Source organism: Aythya ferina (assembly GCF_964211825.1).
Source record: "Aythya ferina genome assembly, chromosome: 2".
In the NCBI taxonomy this organism is placed as follows: Eukaryota; Metazoa; Chordata; class Aves; order Anseriformes; family Anatidae; genus Aythya; species Aythya ferina.
The window spans coordinates 61,267,190-61,289,356 of NC_140297.1; the positions used below are offsets into that span (position 1 = coordinate 61,267,190).

Sequence of the window (22,167 nt, forward strand, 5' to 3'; positions counted from 1 at the left end):
TTTCATTTACACTTTAATGTGTGAAGAATTACCTATTTAAATTTGAATGGATGCAAAAGAGTAAAAGAACATTCACAGAAGTATTGAGAGTCTAGCTTACTAGTATTCATGATGATAATATATAAAGGCAGAAGCCCACTTGGGCCCATCTGATTCAAAGGGAATTTTTATTTTAATTACAGAACAAAGAAGAATAGAAATTTTTGATCACATTGTGTTCTTCCCAAGAAACCTTTTTTTTTTTTTTTTTTTTTCCTGATATATAAATTTTACATTTTAAAATTTCAAATTGTTATTTACAAGTCACTGCTTTCCCCTGGAAGTCTTCTATGTTTTGTTGCAGTACTGTCAGAACAACTTTTCCCTTTATCAGTCAGTGACTTTGTAAAGCGTTTCTCTTTCAGCCAACCTTCACATTCCAGCAAAAATACCTTTCATAAACTCCTGATTAGCCAAAAGTTTCTTGTATACTTTAAAGAGGTAACCCAGCCTTAGGGTGCTGTTTGCATTTGAGTAATAACATCATTTTTCTTATCGGTTACACCTTTACCAATCCTTATTTTCAAGAAGATTTTTACTGCATTAGAAAACTGGGCAATACCATAGATGACAGTACTAGGAAAAGGGCATTTGTGTAGCCATAGGGGGTATAAGAAACATAAATACATTTTTTTTATTATTGCTTATTGTTTCCACACCTGCAGTCCAATTACAGTTAAGGTTTATGTGTAGTGAGTTAGTGACTGAGTTTACAGGCACTGAATTTGCATGTTACAGTTGAAGACAATATAACTACAGGAACTGTTGAATATAGATTCAGCATCCCTACTGCATACACTTGCTTTAAGAAGAATGTCCCTAGCAGCTGCATCCATACTACTGCTGACATCTAGCAAAAAAAAAAAAAAAAAAAAAAAAAAATTACTGTATTCCTGAACTTCCAGAATTCCCCCCACCAAAAAAAAAATAAATAAAACAAACCTGACAATGCCACCTACCAACATTATAAAAGGATGCTGTTGGCACTATACAAATGTTTTCAAACATGGCCTTCAAACTGCTTTTGAAAATGTAGACAGTGTCAATGTCTACCTGATTTAAGCTTGCAAGCCACCACTTGCACCTACCTCCCATTAAATATGATTATTGCAAACAACAAAATTAGAAGGTGCCTCTTATAATACCTTAACCAATGGATAACGGCAATTAGCCACTATATTAATAGGAGTAAACTGGAAGGAGGGGGTTATTTGGTTTGATGTTTCCTTGCTTCTTTGTAAAAAATGTAGGATAATCTATCCTGGCCTATCTCTCCAAGAGATATGCTAGGAGGACCTGGCTGCTCAAAATTGTCTTTATCAGAAGCTTTGGAATAAACCTGGAAACGCGCATCTTCCAGTCAAACTCAAGGGATGGGTGATTTTCTGATAACAAAACCAAACTGACACAGAGGAAGAATCATGATGAATTAAAGGAGGCAGTGTTACAGTTTCCTGCACCTGTGGGCTGTCCAGTGCTCATGCCTGCAATAAGGCTTAGCGAAATTACCAAATCTGTTTAGGTTCAGTTTCTTTCCCGCTATGCACGTGCCACACTAAAAGAACAACCACATCCATTAAATCATGTTTTCTGTTGTGGAATGTATTACTCATAGATCTACATTAAGCTTGTATATTAAAAAATAATGATAAAAAGGTAGATTTTTTTTTTCTCATTCTGAAGAGAATTAACAGGTGACTCACACTTAGTAGGGCCTGTATTGCTAGTGAAAAACTAGAAATAACTACTCTGAACTTCAGGTAATTACATCTGCACAAGTGTAGTATGAAGTCAGAACTGATTTAGCACAAGCAGGTTACTAGAGCCTAATAAAAATAGTCCCAGTAGGAGTTTTAAAAACACATATTTCATAACAAACAAAATCTAAAAAAAGTGGTAGATAGGACAAAACTTCTGCCTGAAATGAGATGGTGTCAACATGAGAACTGAGCCCACTGTTTCAGTATGTGTTTTTCTAGAGAGGAATGAGTCTTTCATCAGAAAATAATAATAATATGATGGTCAGACATAAAATTAGGACTCAGGCCTAGGACCACACCTTGAATGGTATTTAAGCAGCAACAGGATGTAGATAGCTAAAGCTACATAAGCACTCAACTCCCACTGAAATAAACAGACATGCAAAACTTGTGTGCTTTCATCCCTACCAACTGCTCTTAGTCTAAGTATCCTGTTCCCAAAATTATGTTTCTACTTCTGTCATTTAATGCTGGTATACATTTAAGCAAATAACTTTCTTCCTGTGTTTCCCCTTCAGACACTTTTTCTGGTAGTTTCTTAGACCTTTAAGGTTGCAGTTTGTGTAAATGGTTTTGTAGATAAATTCATAACAGTGAGACAAAACTGAAACCCAAGTAATGAGACTTCTAAGTTGTTCCAGAAAGCCCTCACACTTCTTGAGCATCTAGAAGCCCAGAGATTAAGATATTTTTATAGAAACACACAATAACAGTGTTTGAATCTCATAACAACCTCCTCAGATCTTATTTTGCTGAGACATGAGTTAACAGACTGAGTAGGTATGGAGAGGAGTGCAGGTGGAGAGGATGGTGGAATTAAACAGATCTGCCAACTGTTCTGTTTTTGCCCCATAATCATACAACTCAGAATATCAACTAGATAGATGAATTGCTCTTTCACTCCTACACAGCCTCTGAAGAATTACCTAAAACACTTAATTTTTTTTTTACTCATAACAGCAGCTTGGTTAAAATGGTGTTATTCCATATTTATTCCACAGGGTTTTTGGTATTAATGGCATCCCCTCAGCATGTGAAGTAAAACTGTGGGTGCTACAGAAGTAACAGAAGGATTTTTGCCTAGCTTCATCCCTGAAAATCTACACTGAAAATTAAAAGTTAATGAGCATTATGCTCTGCTCGCACACAGGTGCTAGGAAGTAATGGGTCGTACCTGCCCTTGGCTCATCAGCATCTCCACATGCTCATAACCACCAGTGCAGTGATCAGCATTAGGCCACCAGCTGACGAACTTGCTGTTAACAACTGGAGGTACACACAGGTGAGTGCAGGTGACAATTTTTAGTGAATTAATGCTTCGCAGCTAAGTGGCCATCAGCATGCCTTTAGCCTGCTGAGATGGTTAAACAACTTAATTTTCTGGCCGAGGCTCATAATTTGCCATCCACAGTGGCTTAAAGTAACGTGCTTTGTTTTTCCTGGGCCTTGCAAAAGATTTTGAAAGAAACCCTGTAAGTCAAAGGAGTTTAGAAAACCAGATATGTCTTTTGAAGTCCTTGAAATTCAGTGGCCTTTGCTCTCCCATTTGTACCTCCAGCTGACAATGCACAAGTCTGGATCTAATGCAGCATCTGCTTTTATGCTGGATCCATGTTCCTTTGGGAAAAAGAGGGCAATGACTGTTTAGGGAACCACGAGACTAGCTAGAGTGAATCCGCTACAGCAATTTAAAACGTTGCCCCCAGACGTCTGTGCATAGTGCCTGCCACAGGTCAGCATCCTCACAGCACAACCAGCAGACACAAGCACATCCCCAGACATCAGCTGCCTCAGCACAAAGTTCAGCATTTTGGCTTACACTGCCAGCAATGGTGGCTTTAAGCAAAGATGCTGGGTTTTGTACTGCCACAGCTGAGGCACGCTCTTTACTGCTTGCTCTGCAGCAGAAGCAGAGGCAAAACTGCCAGGGGCATTAACTCCTTCAATTGATGCAGCAAGCCTCACTGGAGCTTGGCTTTCATACCCTTATTTTTGTCACTGACATCAGTAAGCATAATTAGAGCTACGTTCAGAGAAAGGTAACTTCTGTCTGAAGAATGTTTTACAAAAGATACTTCTTCAGGACAACCACAGTTGTTAAAGAAAGCAGTTGTCATGAGTGAGTATTTAAAACGAGTTATTCTTAGACTGGAGGGGAAAGAGGGACTTTTCCTATTTTATATTTAGAAGCTTTATAATTAGCATGTTTAAGATATGAGTGGGAGCTTAATCATCCATTAACAAAAGAACTCAACAACATCTGTCCTTTAATATTGGAGCTCCATCACGCCCGTAGCCTAGGCAAGCCAGGGCTATTCATCTCCGTTTCCCTGCTAGGTTCCTCTGACCAGCTCATTCAGAAGCACACACAGATGAAGCCACTTCACCACACTGAAACATCGACCTTGTCACATACAAATTCTGACAGGCTTTCTTTCCTGCCAGAGTGGGGCTTCTGATGTTAAAATAGGTGTAAAGGTAACCCTTCTGAAAGTCTGTTTTGTAGCTTAGCAAACCAGCAATGAGATAAGCAATACAATTTGGAAAAACAAAAACAAGTCTCTCTGCAAGTCAAATCTAGAAGATGAATCCTGCTCTTGTATTAGCCACCAGTGAATCTGCAGCCATACTGGCTGATATCCCTCCCTTGTTTACTTTAGCAGCCATAATTCATATTTACTGCTTTTCTTACCAGATCCTTCCAATTCATTGGTCCACAACCCCCAAGATTTTCCCTCAATGCTTGGGCAGCAGAACAAAGTATTTCCCAGATCCCAAGCCCTGGTGCTTTCCCTGGCCGTACCACAGCAGCATATTAACTTGTAACAGAGGGAGGCAACATCTCCCAGTGCAAGCCCCGACAAGAAGCGGAGGTGGGGGACTCAAATAAAGCTAATTTTTCCAACTGATGGGATCACTTAAATTGAAAATCTTCTCTCCCAGAGGCTTGTTATTCTGAATCATGCAGTGCATCACCAATTAATCGTCATCATCACAGGATTAGTGATGCATTTACGTTATGTTACCAAAGCCTATATTAATAACCATGTATAAATCAATTCACACACACAAAAATAATAATAATATATATATAAAAAAATATATCTCACAGCACAGACTAAGGACTGGCATCTGTCAAAGCTCAGGATCCCAGGGGAGCCCTGACCAGAACTCAGGAATATATTGAGATTGCCAGACTTTGAAGGGTATGATGCCATCAACTGCTACTGGGTTTTAAATTCCATAATTGAAACAGGAAGACCTGCTTTCTTTCTTTATTCACTCTCTATTCAATAACAAATATAATTTATTGTTTCTTCCACATGAGTTGGTTAGCAAACTACTGTGCTAAGTTAAAAACAATACCATCACAGAGACTAATAACAACAGAGGAGAAGAAATTATAAGAAGTGGGTGAGGAAGGAAGAAAAGATTTCACCTAGTACTTAAAATGTGACATAGGTTTTATATGGGATTTTAAAAAACAAGAAGAGTCGTTTTAAATTGGACCCTGACCTACATAGGGACATAGTAAAATGAGAGGATGAGGCAGTCATTTTTCTCATTTTAAGAAGATTATAAGAGTCTGCATGCTTTGAAGCACAGGCATGTGCCCTGCAACCACACAAAGACAAGAAATATTCACAACACGAAATAGGTATGATGATTTCAGAAGAAACAGAAACAAGATAGTGGAGAGTGACAACAGATCTACAATCAAAAAAAAAAAATAAATGGGAGGGGGGAAGCATCACATCTTGGAAATAAGAAGAAACAAAGTGAAATTTAGCTTGGGCTCAACTTGCAATTGGTTTCTCAAACTAAATAATGTATGTAGATAGTTCAAGGTCAACAAATATCCTCGTGCTTTTCAACAAGGAATATGCTATTTTGATATGCAGCCAATCTGACTGACCATAAGCTTTCACCAGTTTAGCTACTCGACTGACCATAAGCTTTCACCAGTTTAGCTACTCAGTTTTCTAAGCAACTGGGCAAACAAGTATTTCAAGAAACTTAGAGCCTCATCTCCAAAGTGGATGGCAATTGTTAGGCCATACAAGAATTGACTAACTTCTCATCTTGCCTCTGATTTTCTGTAATCTTTTGCTATGACAAGGCTCTGTTCTGCAGTTAAACAACCAGTTTCCCACTTAGTCATTTGGGTTGAATGTGTTTATTGAGCCTGTGTGAAGTGTAACTGGAGAGGCAATGTTCCTAAATTCTCCTCATAGAAAAGCCTCGCTGGCAGCACAAGCTGTGAGGGGTTTCTTCTGCAGTGCAGCTCAAGGTAGCTGCAATCCCTTCTCTAGCAGCTTAGTAAAGAGTGGACAGAGCCTGGAGGCATTACAGATGGTAGTTGTGTATATGGTCTCAGCAAATTGACATTAATGACAAATACATGCTATAATATATGCTCTTAGGAGAGCTGATGACCTTAAATTGCACTCAGGCCCAAATTCCTTGTCTCACCACTGAAGTGCCAGGCACCAATTCACTAGCAAAATAGGGGTTCAAGTGTGAGGAGGGTGGAGGAAGAAAGAGAGAAAGGAAAGATGGTAAGAAAGAAGTCCCTCTCAAGATCTGTTCCTACAGATGAGGAGGATCCAACTGACTTTACCTGCTGAGCACCACAAATTTGACCCAGGTCTTGATCTCATCTCCCAAGGTTAGTGTAAATGCAGCCACCTATTCATCACCCTCAAGAGCAGGAGTGCTGGGTGGGACCCCATACAGCTATAACAATTTTATTCAGACAGCAGCATGTGAGAGCTGTATTAGTTAAAGGTATTTTATTTTCCACTGCCATAGAGATGATCCATGATCAATTGTCAGGATCTTAGTTAGCTTCATTTTAACAAAGGGCAATCATGGCTTACTCAAACTTCGATAAACAACACTGGCTGTCTGAAGAGGTAAGTTACCTGCTGTGCATCCCTCCAGGACACAGTACATATACCAAATGAGGAGAAAATGAAGCAAAGAAAAAGTTTATTCATCTATCTGATCTGCATTGAATAGTGTGTATGTAAGAAGGCTCAAAGGTTTCAAGCTAAACAGTCTGAGGCACAAAGATCTGTGGGAAACAGTGGGAACCCTGTGGAGACAGCTGAGCACTCCAGCTTGGTCACAAAATGAGGTGTCCGTAAGAGTAAATCAGAAAGACTGACTCAGATTCAGTTCTGGAACTATCTTGTACAAGGCAATAGACTGGACAGGTATTTTAATGTGTTGGCATCTTGGCTACCAAAAAAGTCAGCAAAAATTGTTCTAAAGGTTTCTAAAAATATAGTTTAATTCATATAGATTTTGTACAGAACCAATAAAATTACTGAAATCTTGAAGCTTCTCCTCTATTTTTATTCAGTTTTCCATCACACTTCATACAAAACCAAACAAACAAAACAAAAGCAAACAAAAACTATTAAAAAACTTGCCATTGCAGTTAGCATGGACTTAGCTGAAGAAAAATACTACGTAAAAAGTAAAAGGGGGTTGTTTCTGAAAATCTGGCCCTTTGAAGAGAATGTGATCTACTGCTCATCCTGCTTTTTTTTTTTGTACACAACCAGCAAATTATCTTGTGTGCCATATATATCCTATTTCAAAGAAAAGAGTATGCTCATAAAAATACAGTTACTGGAAAGTACTTTTCAGGAAAACAAAGTCCTGAGGTCTGAAAAGAAGAAAGAGCAGTTCTCAGTACTCACATTTATTAAAATAAAATAAAATAAAATAAAATAAAATAAAATAAAATAAAATAAAATAAAATAAAATAAAATAAAATAAAATAAAATAAAATAAAATAATTAAAAAAAAAAAGAAAGAAAGAAAAGAAAAAGATTGTTAAGTCACAATACTGCACGACCTTTGCCTGTTTACTGTTTTAAAATACATTATACTTAGTATGACCCTGTGTTGCTTTCTAGCTGGCCACTCCAAATGACTTATGGAACATTGGGCTCTGAAATAAATAAAGGAGATGATCTCCAAAGTACAGGATGGGTGGTACTTCAACATGACTATCCTGAAGCCTCTCCCACTGGAAGAGGTTGTGACACGTATTGCAAAATGGGATCAGAGGGGCTGGGAGGGAAGAATATCTCCCATCTGCTCTGAGGATAGATGTGCTGCACATTGTGTTTAGACGGCAACACTGACCTCACAAGTGGGATGCTGCTTCCTTGTTATTACAATGTCTCAAAAAGGCAGCATATACACAATCTTTCCTGTGCGTTCTTAAGTTGTATCCTGTTCATTTTCCTACAGAAGGAGCTTATAAAAACAAGCCAGGTTAATAAGAAGTGTAAAAGGGGACAGTTCCTTTTGCAGTAATGTAACACATCATTTTGCTGAGCACATATGGCAGTAATAGTGATAGATCCTGTGTGTTCGAAGCACGTAATAGTTTAGCTGGAATTCCATTCCCCCAGTGGGAAAAAGTTGTGAGACCCTGGAAGAAACAAGCACGGACAGATTAAAAACTTTTTTTTACTTACTGCTACTATGTAAAATGAACATATTCAGATTCTCCAGGAGCCAAACAGGCAGCTGTCCAGTTTGTTTCATGCAGGGCAGCTCTGTGATTAGTAACAGCATGCACGATGATGGGGGAGAGTGTGTGTGTGGGGGGAAATCATTGTTCATACCATGGATTAAATATCTAGACAGGAAACATAGACAGGAATTACATCTGGCCAGACCAGCCACGTGTGTGAAGTCACTAAACAAATCTGCATCTTGCCCTAAGCTCTAGTAAATCTATCAGACTGCTGCTTGTTATTGTTTCCCCCTCCAACCCTCCTCCTCCTGAACACAACCCACCCCCTCTGTCTGCTCATAGACAGCTGGTGTGACGCAGAATTTTAAATCTCATGGTTTTTGTGCCAGGCCCTCTCCTGACTCTGGGTTACAGGCTGAAACACTCGGATTACTGTTTAACAAGCCTAAACGTGGGGCGAAAAAATTGCCGCACAAAGATGCAGTGTTCCCTTTCCAAAATAAGGTTCCTCTCCCCATCCCCATTCCCCACCTCCCAGCCACCCCCTCCTTCAGCACGCCGATGGTTTTTAGAAATGATTCAAGGCTTTCTGCAACATGACTTTGCGCGGTGAGGGAGGGACGGCTATTGTCCTGACAGTGCCTCGTTAACAGACCACTCATTAAATGTCACCCTTAGGAAAAGGCAACATTTAAACTTCTTGTGAACAGCCAATGCTCTTTTTCTGGGCTTCCCACCACTCTGTGTTTCTCCAGGAACAGTGACATTATGGAGGGGGGCAGGCTGAATAGCTATGCAACTCTGAGAAGCCTGCTTAGAGGAGAAGAGATTTCATGGAGAGTCCTTAATGCTAGACCTCTGCCGTTAGTGTCCTCAAAACTGCTGGTTGCAGCGTGGCTCAGCAGATCATGGGCTATTCTGTCCACATTATTTCTACATTGCTATGGCTTTATCCTCTGTACAGAGTAAGATTTCCCATCTTTCCTTCCTTCCCCTTCTATGCATGAAAAACATGGTGCGATGACATACAGCTGACTCTACCAAACAAGGCACAACAGCAAAACAAAAGAGTGGAAGGAGGAGAGCAAGAGCCACAGCAATGCCTGCCTGCTGCCATCTGCAGCTCAGGAGCACTGCCCTGTGTTCAGGGGCTGGGAACTCCTCACCATAAAGGGGAAATTTCGGCAGAGGGAAATGGGACGGACGGGTGGGCAGACGGGAACGGTCTTTGAGCATGCATGCAGGGAACGGAGGAGGGTGTGCGAAATTTCTATTATTTAAGGCCCTACTCCCTGCTGTCGCCAGCTGTCTCGCAAGCAACTAGATGCCACAGCAACCGTGGGAAGGGGAGGAGGGTGGTCTTCAGAAAGCTCAGACACAAAGATGTTTTTAAATAAGCAAATCCTCCAGTCCTGTCCACATGGCAAGTGGACATGGTTGTGATTGCTATTCTAGTTCCTAAAAGTTTGTCTGCTTTAAGGTTGGAGTCAAGTTTCCTGCCTCCATAAGGTGCAGGTAATTCAAAATGCAATTTGATGTTTCACAGACATTGAGGCTAGGTGGGACCATTATGATAATTTACTCTGAGTTACTCAGCAAATTTGCATAACTCAGGAATTTCATTCTTCTCCATTTGCAAGGGGATGTCTTCACTACAGTCGAGCTAATTAAAAACAGGTCTTATCAGTGAGCATTTATATGAAAGCTTCTCTCTGCAAAGCACTTTAGAGACACTCTCCATATGAAATGAATGACTTTATCTACACATCCCATCAAACTGCATCCCAATAAGTAGGCTCCCTGAACCTAGAATGCAAGTGCAAAGAGGGGAAAGGAAAGATGTCTGCCCAGACAAAACTAATGAGAACTGGAGGGAGAATTTTTAGTGGTGTTACACCAAGAATATGGCCCAAATACCAAAGACAATTTCCACACCTTGTAGGAAAAAAAAAAAAAAGCAATAGCATCCTGAAGGAGAGCCCCTCATTCACCTGAATGAAGACATTCAGAACATGACGCAAGAGCAGTGTTTTGGGCAGCATTTATAACCAGCAGTATTTTTGTAACATGTAGGTTTTCCTTCAAGGCCTCCCATTAAAATTTCAGTGAGGCAGAAAATACTGTGCTACAAATTGGGCAACATTTTCAAATGCCCTTAAAGGCATTTGAAATCACAGCCCTTGTCCCTGTGATTTTCAGCAAAACTCAAACTCCTAAATGACTTGCGTACATGTTGTGCTATGAGCTATTTTAAGCTGTGAGTAAATAAATCTAACAAATGTTTACATGTAGGGGCCTGAAGAACACACAGAGCTATCTCCTTTCTCCCACTGCCCTTCCTCCCCCCCCTTCTTTTTTAAAGCTGTCTAGTTTTCCTCTCCACCCTTTCTGAGTCAGTATGGTCTTCTGTATATGATCTCCCAATTCTCCCCCCACAGCCTCAACCCCCACAGCTTCCTCTTCTTTCACTTTTCAAGCAAGTCTGAAAAGAAGAGTTCTCCCATCTGACTGTAGCTGTCCCTGCTGCATCAATATGTGTATAGGAGCATATTTAAATTGTGTATTCAGTCTCTTTGCTTAGCAGAAACCAGTAACTGCTTACAGCTAGTGAATCCCAGAAAACCAGCTGCTCCACAGGAGGCATGGGAGGAAGTGTGATCTGAGCATCATTTACAGCAGCCATCTGAACTGTTCAGCCTTACAAGGGAGTTTATGCTCTACTTCAACTCCTTTGCCCTTGGATGCTTGCTGTAGTTTGCTCCTCCCTACAAGGACTCCCTGCGTGCTACAGCTGAAGCTACAGGGCTCTGTACAATCTTAGTTGTTAAAATGACACAGATCTTATGTTTAATTTGTGCTAATCTTGGTGTTGAAATGAGATTTGTACCAAGCCAGGATTCGTACTACAAATGCATATTGTGTGACTTTCTGTCTTGGCTAGGAGTTTTGTGCATGAATAGTATCTGTCCCCAGGAGTGTAAGAAATCAGTTCTAAAGTGACGACACAGACCTACTAATAGCCATTCAGAGCATCATGTTAATAACAAAATGACTCCACAGCTTGACAGATATGGAAGAAAAGCATGGAATATGTCATACAAGACTATATTCATCTTAATAAATCATCTCCTGTATCTCTCTCTCCAAGAAAGACTATGAAAATCCTCTGCCTTGCATGTCTGTGCTCACATGGATTTTTCCATCCGATGTCACCAACTGCTAAGCATGGAGGTCTTCTGAAAGAAGGTGAGTCAGTCTGATGTGACATAAATTGGGTACATTGGCAGACAGAGAGCCTTTCAAACTTCTTGGCAGCCATGTAGAGCTATGGCTCTCTGAGGGCTCTTCACCACCCTTCTTGGCCAGGAAAATTCAAAAATTCAACCATCCCCAACTGGATGTTACCAATTGTTGAGAGGGATCCTGATTCTGCTGAAGTCAACTAGATGAATTTATTATACACAGTTTCACCAGTCTCCTCCTTTCTTCTCTCTTTTCTTTTCTCTTCCTTTTCTTTCTCTTTCTCTTCCTTTTATTTATTTATTATTTTTTTTTAGTCACACCTTCAAAGCAATCTGCTTTTTGAATATCCAAGACAACTGCAGACAATTTCTGTCTGAGACTTGAAGCAGTACAGTGTCTGCTAGAGGAAGGTCCACTCCTCAGCTCTAATACAAACTTGAACAAAAAATCAGGCTTAGCACTCTTAGGGAAAATTTTGCACTGTCACGAGGCTAAACAACTTTTCTCAATCCATGAATTTCTTTATTTCTTTGAAAACTGAACTCTTCAAAGAAAACAAAACCAAATTCTTCAAAGACCATTAAATGAATTCCAATTTCACCCCCACAAATGGATGGGTATCAATGAAGTCATTCTTCCTAGTATTAGCAGCACAGTTCATGAGATCAAAAACAGCTTTATTAATCGAAACAGGCTCTTCTAGAAAACCTCCAATCTATCCAAATCCCTAGTGGTTTGAGAGCAAATCACATTTGTAGAAGTATGTTTCACAACTGCTGTTTTGTTTTAATGGGTCAGCCCTAGTATGTGAACCTCAATCTTTCCTCAGAGCCAGACAGTTTCTAGTATTTTGAGGAAACTGAAGTGATTTTTTTTTTTTTGATAGAACAAGACGAGAATGGAAGAGGAATATCTCACATGAATTGCAGGGAAAAAAAAAAAAAAAAGAAAAAAAAAAAAAAGAAACAGAGTACATAAAAATCCTTTCAAGGACTGAGTTGGATTTAATATAGTGTTTGAATCCACCAAAAGCTGGCAGATTAGGAGATGAGCTGGCCTCACAGCCTTTAAAACACACAAACACGCAGAGGATTTTTCAGTGCTATCTTCCATCAGCTTTTATTTCTTTATGCTTGGACTGTTAAGGCATTTTTAAAAGAGAATTCCAGAAAGACTCTTAATTTTCCTTTGATCCAAGGCTTAAATTCATCTTCCCTGAAATAACTTTTTTCATATCCTTGTTTCTTATGCAGGATTGCAAGCTTTATAGCAGTGATATTTGAAAAGCACTGAATTTAATATTACAAAGGGAGGCCCTTTCTTCTACAACAGACTATGGTCTTCTTTATATGACTACTGAAATAAATAATTGCTTTTTAGGCTCCAGGTATGATTCATTTGTACTACCCCCAGAAGAATAAAAGCTTTTTTATGATTATGGTAAAAACTAGAGAGTGTATATTATTTCTTAGTCAACATTTCAGTATTAAACATGAAGTCTTCTCTCTTTTGTTACCTACAGGATTCATTTATTGATCTAAGATTCAAATAAAAGTTTCTGTATGGAACAAAGTAACCAAAGGACTGTGGCAAAATTTATTAGTTTACTGCATTACTACACCTCCAAACACCATACTTTTTAATTATCTTCTTCCAAAGTTCCTGTACTCCTATTCATTAGAATATATTTTCTCCTCTGTCCATTTTTCAGTCATGAGATTAGCAGCTGGCAGCACTTCTCCTGTTCTTCTTTCAAGGGCTCTACTGCAGGCAGTTTGAAATAAGCTATTATGGGTCAGTTTAATGTTCACACCACAGGCAGAACTACATCGTAGATCAACCAGACCCCAACAAACTTTACAACTAGTGAAGTCATTTACACCCACAGGTTAGCTCACCCAAACTAAGAATTTGTAGGCTAACGCTGAAGCACGGCCATCTCCAGCACATACCCAGCACCCATTTTCTAACCAGTGAGACCTTTTCAGTCCTTCCAGGCAGCATGACAGCCAAACATTGTCTATTCCTGCCTCCACCTCCTGTTCCCAACGTTACTTTCAGCAGCAACTTGTGGTACACAGAAAAAGTCAAATTCAGACTTAAGAGGCCTATAGAGTAGTTTCCTGACATGGTTCTCTGACAAGTAATCCCTGTCTATGCTCATCAAGAAAGCCAAACTAGAAACAGGGTAGCAACGACTACGTTGAAATATGGTTGAAGGTTGCTTAGTTCTGCTTCCAGGGTGAACAGGGCTTCAGTTTAAACCCAGACTCTCAGGAGGTTCAGGAAGACTGAAACCAAGACCAAAGACAGCAGGAGTGCCTCTTTCACCTCCGGAAAGGAATTAGCATATTCATATTTTCCACTTGAAAACTGACTAATTTACACATTTCCTAACAAAGTGGTGCTTTCTGAGGGGCTTTTTAAACCTCTACTATCTGCTGCCAGCTAAAATATTTGGGGACAAAGCCCACTGTGTAGAGAGTGCCTCTGGAACTGAAGGGAGCTCTCTGTTTTCCTGTTTACGATGGCTACATAAATGAAAATGAAGCAGATCAGGCTACTGTCACTGGGAGAACCAGCTGTTCTGTATGCGACATTTTTGAAATAAGAAAACCTAAAAATACTGCAGAGCACATACAGATAAGACAGGGAAACAGATAACTGAGCAGCGGCACTGTAACACTTGCCAAATTGTCTTCAGTCATCAAGGCTCCATGTTTTCCTATTGAAATCAGTTGCTGCCTCACCATTTACTTCAAGAACAAATCTGAATCTGAATCTTCCATAAACATTTGCATTTGGACTTCTTCACTGTCAATAGGATGCATGGTGCTTTGCAGAGGAAGTTGAGGAAATGCCCTAAGTGCTGAAATATCATCCTGGATCTTCAGCAAAACCATGAAGTTTTCCAAGACACTGATTTACATGTGTTTCTATTTTCCTTCCCCGTCAGATTTCTTAGACCAATTCTACATTGACAGGTTTGAGCAGGAAGCCTGAAAAATGAGGTCAAAATCGAGCATCCCATTTAAGTCACAGTTCAGAGATTGCTGCTGTTTGTAATTTCATCTTTGGCAGCATGAGGAAGTACTACATTGAGAATGAAGAGATTTATCATGAATTTAGCAACTTAACATTATAATCCCAGCTATGGGAAAGAAGGTTAAAATCCATTTTGTCTCCTCTCCCTCTACAATGCTTAAAGCATTTCAGGGACACCAGAAGATGCTGTTAATACTGTAACAGCTAGAAATCAAATTTTTATTTTTCTGCATAAAAGCAACCAAAAATCAAGCTGAAAACATCTCCAGGATGGGTCTTCAGCTACCCTAAACTAGCGTAGGTCTATTGAAACTAGCGGAGCTTTTTGGATATGTGCCTCTGCACTCTTAAGTGCCATCAGACATGACACCTAATCCTAGTGTTGAAAAGGGCTTTGGCATTTTCTTTGTGTTTGAGAAGTTGGGAGGTAACTGATTCCACTTCATGGGGCTTTAGGAGTCCTAACTCGGGTTAAGTCCTACAGCTAGAAGTCCACGTGCTAAAACAAGAACACCCCAACACAGCCACTGCTGCTCATAGCTCCCTGAAGAAACTCTCAGTTCAAAAAGCAATCATGCAGTCATATTTCAAATCAGGTCTCCAATCTCTGCCACCAACAGTGCTCTCCAGTGGGCCCAGTCTAAACTTAACTGATGTTTTGTAGGGCAGAAGGTCCCGTGCTTAACAAACTGCACTATAAACAGTAGGAGAGCACAGGGCAGACTTATGTGTAACTCCTCTGCTTACAGCGTCCAAGCCCAGAGCTGAGTAAAGCAAGTCCGAATAATAGACAGCCTTCTGGAGAGGATGAATGGGGCAAAGATGATGGTACATGGTCCTAGCTTAAGAGCAAGAAGCTCAAGTCCCTTTTTCTGGCAGAAGCAGCTACCGAGAGCCATAAACAAACAATCAGCACGTCCTTAAACACTTTTTCTCGTAGGCTGAGCTCATCAGACTTCATGAGTGAATGCTGCTGGGGAATAACAGGAAACTGTTCAAAGGTAAGCCCCGTGTGAGGGCACAAATGGACATCCCTGCAGCCAAGCAGCAGCCAAGGAACAGAGGAGATCCGCTCATGCATGTAATACATGCTCAGCAGGAGTGCACATATACCCCTCATGCAGCCAAGACAGAAGCCTCTGGGCAAGGCATGTTTGCTGTTTTCTCTAGCAGTTAGAGCAGGGAAGTGTTCACATTGATGCAGGACAAGTACACGCAGGAGTCAAAAGTCCCCAGGGTTTGGCCTGTTACAGCCACAGGGAGTTTGGGGGCAGCCCACCTTCCAGGTCTTAATATCCTCTCACCACCTGAGCATTAGAGCACATACAGCATCTTCTCCCAAAACTTTTCTGTCCATTCCCCTATATTTTGCAATCTGCTTTCTTAAGACTTGATCCCCGGGCCGGTGTGGTGATGGGACTGGGGAGCTCGGAAGTGTTGCTACAGGAGAGTGGCTAAAGAGAGAGAAGAGCATTCTCACATAACAGTTTGTCAGCATGTATTGCTACATCCTTTCACACGTGGCTCTGTGATTCCTCTGTTCTAACTACCACAACCCAAGATACCCCTAAAGGGAAGTGAAGCTGCTCCAGCCTGATTCATTTACGGCACTGATGATGAAACTTAGAAGCAGGTCTATTTCTGGGAGGTCATTGCTGCAGGGAAACCTGGTGCATTCATTTCCAGGGAAGAAAGGACCCTGATGGCTGCATGTCCAGTATGGGCAGCTGTTTTGCTGGAGTGAGCTCCAACAAGGAGAACTCTGGAGTAAACCTCTCACTGATATTCTGGCATGAGATAAAGAAAGGACAAGGCTGCCAGAACACAATTTGCAAGATTTTCCCCAGGGAGTCTCATATACCTCTAATGGTACCTTTGCCCAGGAAACAGCTTATTCAGAAACCTTTCCTTTATTAATAATAAAACACTAAAATGTTATTTCTGAGCCGTGATTAAATCTAAATTAATATCTAATAGGGCGTATATAAAAGACAATATTTATTTCATAGATCCCTGGTTCAAGACACGCAAGGGTTTTGCCACAGATGAGTTACCACCCAATGAAGCAATTTATCATGCTCCCTTAAACCTGAAGGTTTAATTAACCCACTACAGGTCCAGTGACTTGACTCTCCTACAAATTGCTGCTCAGAATCATTAAGTCATGAGTACATATATGCCAAGTAAAAACAGTTTGGAAATATTGCGGCATTAGTATTTTACCTCATTCTTAAACAGTAAAAGGAATTCGTATACGGCCCAAGGACCACTGCCTCATACCACTCTCCTTATAAAGCAACCAGGCTGTCCTGACCAAGAATCTGTGTCTTGGAGAGATGCATAATGAAAACAAGAAGAAAATCTTTCCAATCTACTCCAGAGGCAAAATCAGTATCTTGTCTGGCCCTTACATCAATCTGACCCTTACTCACGTTGCAACAGACAGCTGGCTTAGCCTCTCAAAAACCTGCCTTTGGCACACCATCCAAAAACCCTCTCTGTTCTTTGAAAACATGGACTCATGCCCAAACCTCCAAAGGCCAACCAACCTGCAGGACAGAACTGTACCAGGCACATGGCAAAACAGCAATCGCCAGACTTGTTTAACCAGAAAACACACAAAATTATGAGTCTGAAAAGAGCCTCAGCTTAACCACCCTTTTGCAGCCTTTGGGCTTGCATTGCCTTTCAACTAAGCAGGCTGAAACAGGGTGCAAATCAAGAGAGCCCCCTCCCCAGCCCTTGGAAAAGAGGTGATGAAACAGGAGAGTGGTTTGTCCTCTGAGTCACTGTGAGCAAACACACCAGCTGGCACTGGCGGGTGGGAAGACAGGGAGGAAGGCACCAGCCTTGCTGCAGGTGAAGTCCTACCAAGGAGATGTCAAACCCAACGCTGAGCAGCACCTGGAACTGTTTACATCCTCACCGCCCATTTCACTGAAGGAGTGGAGTCAGGATCAAATCACCTTTTGGGTACCTGCCTGCTGCAGACATCAGGTCGCCGGGCAGTTTCAGCCGGGCATGATGCCTCTGACTGCCTGTTTGACACTGCTCTGGCAGCACCACTGTGCCTGGAGACTAATTCCTACATGATATTTCTGTCAGAGTACCAGAGGCAGGGGAGAGATGTCTTCTTGAGTGGTATTTGATCTCTCCAGAAGGAAGTGCCTTATTTAAGAGGTACTTAAGATGGCTGTGCACATCTACTCATTCTTCTTACACAAATAGATGTGCATAAAAAGGATAAGAAAAGTCATGAAATATGATGCCAAACCTCAACCTGCAACCAGTCTGTGTGTGTATGCATGCACCAAAAGCCTATGTATAATGACTGGAGATGGAAAATATTCTACAGTCTTTAATTAGAGCAGAACACATTTTAGTTTGCATCTTGTGAGCATGAATTCTGCAGAAAATCTATCTACTCTTTAAGCAAAGAAATCTTGAAACTCCAAGAGAAAAAGTACATTTGTTACACACACGCAGTGCCAACACAGAGGGCTATACTGAGAAACAGCCTGAGGTTTAGTTATTGCATATCTCAAATAAGTCTTACAGTTTTGCCAAATCTCCAAAAGGTAGAACAGCCTGGAGTTTGATGTATAATATGCAGCCACTGGCTTGTACAAACAGCAGGACAGACCCTGAACTACAATGTTGCTGAAGAATTATCTACAACTTCAGGTGTGATCCAAATCAGCACACTGATAAACTCTGTATTAGACAGAAATTCAGGGACTCCTAATACTACAGCATGGCACAGACTTGAAAATAAGAGGGTTTGTTTTGTGTAGCTGTTCTATTTGGAAGGCTTACAAGACAGCTGTCATCTACTTTGATTAAGTTCCTTCACAAAACAGGCTTCCTGGAGTGATGCCTTGAAAGAAATACATATTCATGTTTGTCTTTTAGACTGCTTGGAGTCCTACAGAAGTTTTGGATATGCTTTACAAAATACATGTATGCCGCTGCTGCTCACACAAACTAACACCCAGAGCAACTCAAGTTTAACTGGGACCCCCTTCTTTTCTGTTTTCAGCCTGTTCTTCCTATGTTTTCTTGGTTTTGCTGTTTCCTAGCCTCCTTGTTCCCTCTCTCTCCTCCCCCCCCCCCCCAACCCTGAGGGCTGAAATGTTAATAACTCTAACATGCGAGGCTAAAGAAAAAAACAAACCAAAGCAAAACAAAACAGAACAAACAAACACAATTCTGAACACAGGGAGGGATGCAGCTTAATATGGTAATGTTCCTCTTCAGTTTGGCCAAAAACTGATGGGCAAATAAACGCTACTCATCCAATAGTGGCTGTTATTGCTGGTAGACAGCATTTTGCATACCGAGACTCTGAAAAAAGATGCCAGACATTAACTCTAAATAAGCTATACATGATCTACAGTCTATAAACTTCTATGTTTCTGCAGTCCCAAATTCTTCTTTAAGCTCAGGTACTTTTTTTTTCTACTCAGGAGTCAGTTTCCCATTGTTTCATGGCAAGTCAGGCTTAAAACAAATGTATAAAGTAATAAGTACAATCTGATCTGTGGAACATGAATCTGCAGCTATCACAAGCACTGTTAGAAATGCTTTCCAATTGTGCATTCTCTGCCTATTTTGTCCTTATTAACCATATCAGTGCCAGAAATGGTGTACATGTGCAGAATAGAAGTCTCTTCTGTATGTTGCACCTAACAGTGGGATTATCAAAAACAGAGGACCCAATTAGGTACCCTTCAGGCTATAACAAAACTTTTCTAGTGCAGCCACTAAAGTGATTAGCATCTCAGTAACTGCTAACTTACAATGCCTCATTAATGACATTTCTACATTCTTGCTGGATAATGTTTGTTCAATGTAACAAGCAGTTTAATTTAAGGAAGAAAGTGGATCTTTTGCTAAGATTAAGTTGCTGTATTTATGGAGAACAGGTGTGGAAACTCCCGAGTGATTTTGAAGGCACCAGCAAGAAAGGAAAAGGAAAGTGCTACAATAATTTTGACAATGGGAGGAAATGGGAGAAGAATATGAAAAAAAAAAAAAAAAGAAAAGAAAAAAAAAAAAAAGTACTACTTACAAGCCTCGGAGACGAAGCCAGATTTTCTCTATTTGCTCTGGCTGCAGGTATTTTAGAGAGTTGCTCTCAAATTCTTCGATTTCCTTAGTGGGTGACTCCATAGCTGCAGGTTACCGCTTTGGTTAAAGCTCGGCGAGGACGGACGCTGCCCCCCACATGCACGCTCTACCTTTAACAACACTGCCCAGGAGCAGCCAACATTTTTGGCAGCCCCTTCTCCCCCCTCCCCAGGCGCAGGGCCGCGTGAGCAGCCCACGAGCACTCAGGTGTACACGGGGGGCAGCCACGCCAGCACCCCACCATCCTCTGGCGGACCGAGAGGATTAGAGGCTCAGCTCTGGATTGCAAAACCCACGCAGATTTTTTTTTTCCCAATTAAAAAAAAAAAAAAAAGCCAAGAATCCAACCAGTAATACCAGCTGAAGGATCTTTAGCAAGGGAGGAGGGGAGGAAAATCCCTTGCTGACAACTGAGCCGTCTGCACGGGCAGCTGGGGAGCCTGTACCGCTGCACCAGTGGCATCCCACGGTCCCTCCAGGCTGCTCCCCGCCAGGTCAGCATCGCTCCCCCCTCAAGCCCTGGCATGGTTTTTTCCCCTCCACTTACCAGCAGCGCTGCTGACAGGCTCAAAACCTGACAACTGAGGGAAAAGTCGTCTGTCAGCATAGCCCAAGCACGGCTTCTCGCTCTGCCTCCCTCTCCCTCTCACACACACACACACAGACGCAGGCACGCGCGAGGGAACGGGCTATTGGAGAAAGGCTGGCTCTGATTAAAAGCCCAACAAAACCAAAAGCAAAAAAAAATAAATAAAAATGTAAGGGTAAATTACAGAAAGTCAGTGACTCGCTCCTGGCAAAGAGCCATCTGCTTCACTGCAGGCAACCTCCTCTTGTTTGCAACTTGGACGAAATTCGCTTTGAAATAAATAAATTGGTAAAGCGGCATTGTCCAAAGTCCCAAAAAACAGGATGGGGAAAGTCCACATGCTGAAGGGAGATCAAGGCCAACACATTAGTAACGGCTGTACCAGTGCCTTTCAACAACAACCACAAACAATACATTAAAAGACAATACATAATTCATAAAGCAGGAGGCTTGCAGCAGGTCCTATGGCTCAGACTCCAGAGGTCTGCTCGGGGGAAGCTACTGTCCCAGTTCTGCAAGAGGATACCCGCCTCCAGTGTCCCCATACAGATCCCAGGCAGAGCAGGGAGCAAGATACAGGGTATTTCTCTTTACACTGGTGGGATTCCTCCTCTGGACAGGATTAAGATGGGAGGACAGAGATGTCCTTCACTGCCCTGACCCCATCAATCATCCCCCAAACTCTGCTGAGATCCCCTGTGTGCCGCTCTTCAGTTAAGGTTATTGATTTGGTGTTTTCAGCCAAAGACACTAGAGCAGAGGGGAAATAACTGTCGAAACATTATACTAGTATTACTATACATTTTGTCACACAGTGTAGAAGTTGCCTCTTGAGAAGCAGAACCCGCAACAGAGGAGTTTGCAATGCAAGGGAAGACATGCTCCCGTGAAAATATGTTGGCTGGCTATGACTTCCAATGCCAGTTGTACAAGTCCACACGCTGACACTCGAGCAGCTTGTGAAAATGTGAAGGATGCGTTAATTAGCCTAGTCAACCAAGCCCCTGTTCAAAGGGCTTTAATCAGTTCTTAGCAATGTAACTTGACTACCTCAAAATCCAGATGGGCAAAGTAACAACAGACTATGCCTGCCTGTACAGAGATTCTCCTAATACGGGAGTACACACAGACACACACACATATATATACACACACAAAAAGTCTGAGGGCTTTCAGCTTTGAAATCTGTTGTGTGCAAGAGGGTATATAACTGGGCTCGGGTTGCTGCTGTTGTGCAACAATTTACTGATTCACTCTCTTGTTTCTGCATATTCCAGAGTGATTTTCCTATACAGGAAAACTAAAATCCTAGCATCCATTAATGAAAAAGGCAGTTGTCAGCAGGAAAAAAATAAATTAAGTTTTTAGGTAAAACTACACCTTTTTAAGCCTTTCTTCCAAAGTACAAAAAATGTCAGTTTTCATTTTAATTCTGGTGAGATTAGACACTTTGCATACACAGAATAAGATTAGACATTACATACACATAGCTCTGTAAAAAGTTCTATTATACTGAAAGAAAACAGCCTATACTGAATTAAAGTTTACATTCTTAGAGTTTTACCAATTTTGTGGCACTTCTGATCTTTTCAATAAGCTGACCCAGTCTTACTGTGTCATCAGTAAGACACAGAAGCTCTGCCACGTTTCATAGGTCACAGGTAATCATTTCCCTACTCCTGATCAGTGCCTCCATCTGAAAAACAGCACAGCATTACCACCTACCTGTGGGAAGGACAGTTGAGTGCTTGATGGAAAGAACACTGTAAGAGCAATACGTTGTCATCCTTCACTACTTCTACATCATCTTGCCAAAGAGTACACAAAATACATTTGATATTAGACCTACCTTGGGCCTG

At 41.2% G+C, this 22,167-nt stretch overlaps 1 protein-coding gene across 13 annotated transcripts in view; it reads right to left on the reverse strand.

Moving 5' to 3' along the window:
• The window catches only part of PDE1C (phosphodiesterase 1C), a 369,737-nt gene that overhangs the window by 181,833 nt on the left and 165,737 nt on the right, over positions 1-22,167 (reverse strand). Inside the window, exons 1-2 of one of the 13 annotated variants that reach the window (XM_084509306.1) lie at positions 20,267-20,431; positions 19,661-19,763 (exon numbers count right to left, since the gene is read on the reverse strand). The exons of 6 other annotated variants lie outside the window; for them this stretch is intronic. In XM_084509306.1, coding sequence (XP_084365432.1) covers positions 19,661-19,761 — 101 coding nt within the window. In that variant the 5' untranslated portion in view covers positions 19,762-19,763; positions 20,267-20,431. Of the gene's footprint in view, positions 1-19,660; positions 20,038-20,067; positions 20,219-20,266; positions 20,432-22,167 lie in introns of those variants that run through there. 6 more of the 13 variants (XM_084509315.1, XM_084509313.1, XM_084509317.1 and 3 more) reach the window with 6 other exon arrangements.